General features: G+C 45.9%; 1 protein-coding gene across 1 annotated transcript in view; it reads right to left on the reverse strand.

The window, feature by feature from the left end:
• Positions 1 to 289: 289 nt before the first annotated feature.
• Positions 290 to 4,226, reverse strand: part of LOC112631578 (BEN domain-containing protein 2) — a 30,832-nt gene continuing 26,895 nt past the window's right edge. The window contains exons 2-3 of the mRNA XM_025396979.1: positions 1,732 to 1,813; positions 290 to 621 (exon numbers count right to left, since the gene is read on the reverse strand). Of these exons, the coding sequence (XP_025252764.1) occupies positions 290 to 621; positions 1,732 to 1,813 (414 nt within the window). The remainder of the gene's footprint in view (positions 622 to 1,731; positions 1,814 to 4,226) is intronic.

Genomic DNA, 4,226 nt, shown 5'->3' on the forward strand with positions numbered 1-4,226 from the left:
GTCAGGTCAGAAAGCAGGTGGAGAGTCGGGCATCTGCCTGTCACAGCAGCGGTGGAGGCTGCCTGGAAGGTCGTGGGGCCCTGGGAGTCTCAGCTAAAGACTGGGCTCCTCTTCCAGCCCAGGCTTGCTCCCAGCTGGACGCCTCCCACGGGCCCTCTGTGGTTTTCTGACCCCCTCCCTGGGCACCACCACGCTGGGGTGGGAGAGACTGAGGAGCTAGGAAGGAGGCGGGGAGTTTTGAATGGGATGCCTCTGGCCATCTGTTATTCTGGACCTGTAAGCTGTAAAGTCAGGCGGACTTATCCTGGGAGGTGGGGGCGCCTTGGAGCTGAGCAGCAATGAGGACCGGAGGAGTCAAAGAGAACTGGGGCTGGGAGACGCCAAGGATGAGGGTGCGTCTGGAAATGAGAGCAGGAGAGCCTCTTGCGTGGCTTTGGCCGCGGAGACCTTCGTTCCGGAGACTCTGGGCTGCCACGGGAGAATTCCACTGAGCATGTGTCGGGGGCAGGCCCGGGCAGGCGGCCGTGGGAGCGCTGCACAAACTCTGCTCCAGGCCGTGGCCAGCCAAAGCGCCGCTCTGGGAGAGCCTGGATACCGGGTGAATCCAGAAATCCCAGGTCCCTGGGAAAATTTCAACAAGGCAACTCTGACACGCGTCCTCTGACACCCAGACCGACACAATATATTGCTCATGCCAATACACATAAAAACCTCCCGATAGAAAACCAGATGGTGAGTTGGCATTGCTGATGTCTGGATTCTACACCCACACCCCACATAGTGCTTATAAAGAACACACCCTCCACTCCTCCAGCCCACCCCACGTTCAGGGAGAGGAATCTTGAGCCTGCAATGCTCAGAATGATGCTAACATCTCAATGGAACGGTGCTCGCCAATTCCCCCAATACCTCTGGCAGTGCCAGGAGAAACAGCACATGTGGCAAGCAGCTCCCGGCCAGATGTGGGACACTGCTGACCCCTGCTGGCGCTTTTCTCTCCGCGCCAACCAGGGAGAGCCCCAGGGAGAATGGAGTATTGGAAAAACCTTGCAATCTGTCTGGGAGGGGTAGGAAGAAATACCCCAGCTCAGAATCTCCTCATCTGGAGCGCCTTTGATGAGACTAAGATGAAATTACAATAAAACCCAGACTGAGTTTCTGGGAGGAGTGAGACAGACTAATAGTATGTCCCCTTCAGCCTTTGTGGCCTGGAAAACCCTGCTGCCAATCCCCTTGAAACTAAATTGGGAAACCATTAGCAGCACTCCTTTAGCCAAGCTCAACCATTAGGTGGAAAAAAAAAGTAAGAAAGAAAGAAAAAGAAAAGAAAAGAAAAAAACCACCATCCACAAGTAGCCCAAGATTTTCCAGTTACAGTCAACCCCTTCCTTGCCCACCCCTGCCCCGCCCCAACCCCTTGCAGAGTCTTTGTGAAGTTTTAGCTTAATTTATTGTGGGTTTAATATTCCCCTTAGACTAAGATGTAATCATCATGGGTTTAATACTTTTCTTTCCATGAGAGAGAGCAGCACTGTGCTCTTTGAAAAATCTTTACTAAGGCCAGGCACAGTGGCTCATGCCTGTAATCCCAGCACTTTGGGAGGCCTAGGTGGGTGGATCATCTGAGGTCAGGAGTTCAAGACCAGCCTGGCCAACAAGGTGAAATCCTGGCTCTACTAAAACTACTAAAATTAGTTGGGCATGGTGGTGGGTGCTTGTAATCCCAGTTACCTGGGAGGCTGAGGCAGGAGAATTGCTTGAACCCGGGAGACACAGGTTGTAGTGAGCTGAGATCGTGCCACTTCACTCTAGCCTGGGCGACAAGAGTGAAACTTTAAAAAAAAAAAAAAAAAAAATCACTTTGTAGACACAGAAACGCAGTTCAAATCTTCCAGAATCTCTACTAGAATAGTCATAGCAACCAAAGGAGGACCAGGACTCTGATAATTCCAACAGAATTACTATGGAAGCCCCACAGACAAGTGGTTCCATTATTAAAACTCTTTTCTCTGGCTGGGCATGGTGGCTTGCCCCTGTAATCCCAGCACTTTGGGAAGCCAAGACGGGCAGATTGCTTGAGTCCAGGAGTTCGAGACCAGCCTTGGCAATGTGATGAAACCTCATCTCTATAAAAAATACAAAAACATTAGCCAGTTGTGGTGGTGCATGTCTGTACTTCCAGCTATTTGGGAGGCTGTGGTGGGAGGATCACCTGAGCTCAGGAGGCGGAGGTTTCAGTGAGCCGAGACCACGCCACGGCACTCCAGCCTGGGTAACAGAGCGAGACCCTGTCTCAAACAACAACAACAACAACACAACCCTTTCTCTCCTTTGCACCCTACTCTAAACCCAGAGCTCTTTTTCACTTTGTTGTTAAACTCCAGCAAGGGTGTGTATATACTCCCTATCACTCTACAACCCATCACCATTAGGCCTCCACTCTGAACACTCCTACAAAGGCAATCATGGGCCTCTTAATAGCTAATCTAATGTACATATTCCAGTTCTCATTTTACTTGCCCTCTATAGCATATGACATTTTAATGCCCAGTCATTCATTATTTATTTTAAAATTTATTATGAACTATTTTAGGCCTGCAAAAGGTATAGAGAATAATATAACAAACATAACTATTCTACTGGTCAGGGTTCTCCAGAAAAGCAGAATCAATAGAATCAATAGAATGTACACCATAGAGACAGGGGGAGGGGATGGAGGGGGAAAGAGACGGAGGAGGAGAGAGAGAAACAGAGAGAAAGAGGGAGAGAGAGAAAGAGATTTATTATAAGGAATTGGCTCATGCAATTGTAGAAACTGACAAGTCCCAAGACCTTCAGGATGAATCAACAAGCTGGAGACCCAGGAGAGTCCATAGTGTGTTAGTTCCAGTCCAAAGTCTGAAGGCCTTAGAACCAGGAGAGGTGATGATGTAGTTCCCATCCAAAGGACAGCAGGTTCGAGACCCAGGAAAAACCAGTGTTTCAGTTCAAGTCTGAAGGCAGGAAAAAGCCAGTGTCTCAGTTTGAAGGCAGTTAGGCAAAAGGAATTCGCTTTTACTTAGGGGAGAGTCAGCCGTTTTTGTTCTATTTAGGCCATCAACTGATTGGATAAGGTCCACCTATATTAGAGAGGGCAGTTTGCTTTACTCATTCTACGGATTTAAATGTTAATCTCAACCAAAAACACCCTCACAGAAACATCCAGAATAATATTTTACCAAATATCTGGGCATCTTATGGCCCAGACAAGTTGACATATAAAATTTCACCATCACACCTGTAAACGCCCTGAGTTTAAGAAATAAAGCATTACAAATATAGTTTTAAGCTCCTCCTCTATTGCATTCCTTTCTCTCCCCCTAGAGGAAACGTTATTCTGAATTTGGTGTTAATCATTCCCATGCATATGTTTCTATTTTTACTATATTATACACTCTATATTCATTGCATTTTGACTATATGAATAACATGCTGTGTATATTCTTCTACAATTTCCTTTTTTGACTCAACATATTTGTAAAGTTCATCCATGTTAATGCATGTAGCTTTAGTTTACTCATTTTCACTGCTATATAATATTCCATTGTACAACTACACTCTAATTTATTTATTTATTTTTCCTTTGAGACAGAATTTCATTCTGTTGCCCAGGCTGGAGTGCAGTGGCACAATCTCAGCTCGCTGCAACCTCTGCCTTCTGGTTTCAAGCGATTCTCCTGCCTTAGCCTTCTGAGTAGCTGGGATAACAGGCGCCCACCACCATGCCCAGCTAATTTTTGTAGATTTGGTAGAGACAGGGTTTCACCCTGTTAACCAGGCTGGTCTCAAACTCCTGATCTCGTGATCCACCCACTTCGGCCTCCCAAAGTGCTGGAATTACAGGCATGAGCCATTGTGCCTGGCCTATTTATTTTATTGTTTCTAGTTTTTTTTTTTTTGCAATTATAAACCATGCTGCTATGGAAATTCTTGTAAGGATCTTACTGTGCACATTTGTGTTTCTCCAGTAGTCTATCCAGGAGTGAAATTGATGGCCACAGAGCCTGGACACCTTTAATTTTACCATACTCCTGCTAACCTTGGTATTGTCAGGCCCTTTTTTTGGACAATCAGATGGATGTGAGATTGTAGATTACCAAGACTTTAATTTATATTTTACCAACTATTAATAGGATTAAACATCTTTTCTTTTTTTTTTTTTTTTTTTTTTTTTTTTTTTTTTTTTT

This window comes from Theropithecus gelada, chromosome 1 (genome assembly GCF_003255815.1).
Source record: "Theropithecus gelada isolate Dixy chromosome 1, Tgel_1.0, whole genome shotgun sequence".
Taxonomy (NCBI): domain Eukaryota; kingdom Metazoa; phylum Chordata; class Mammalia; order Primates; family Cercopithecidae; genus Theropithecus; species Theropithecus gelada.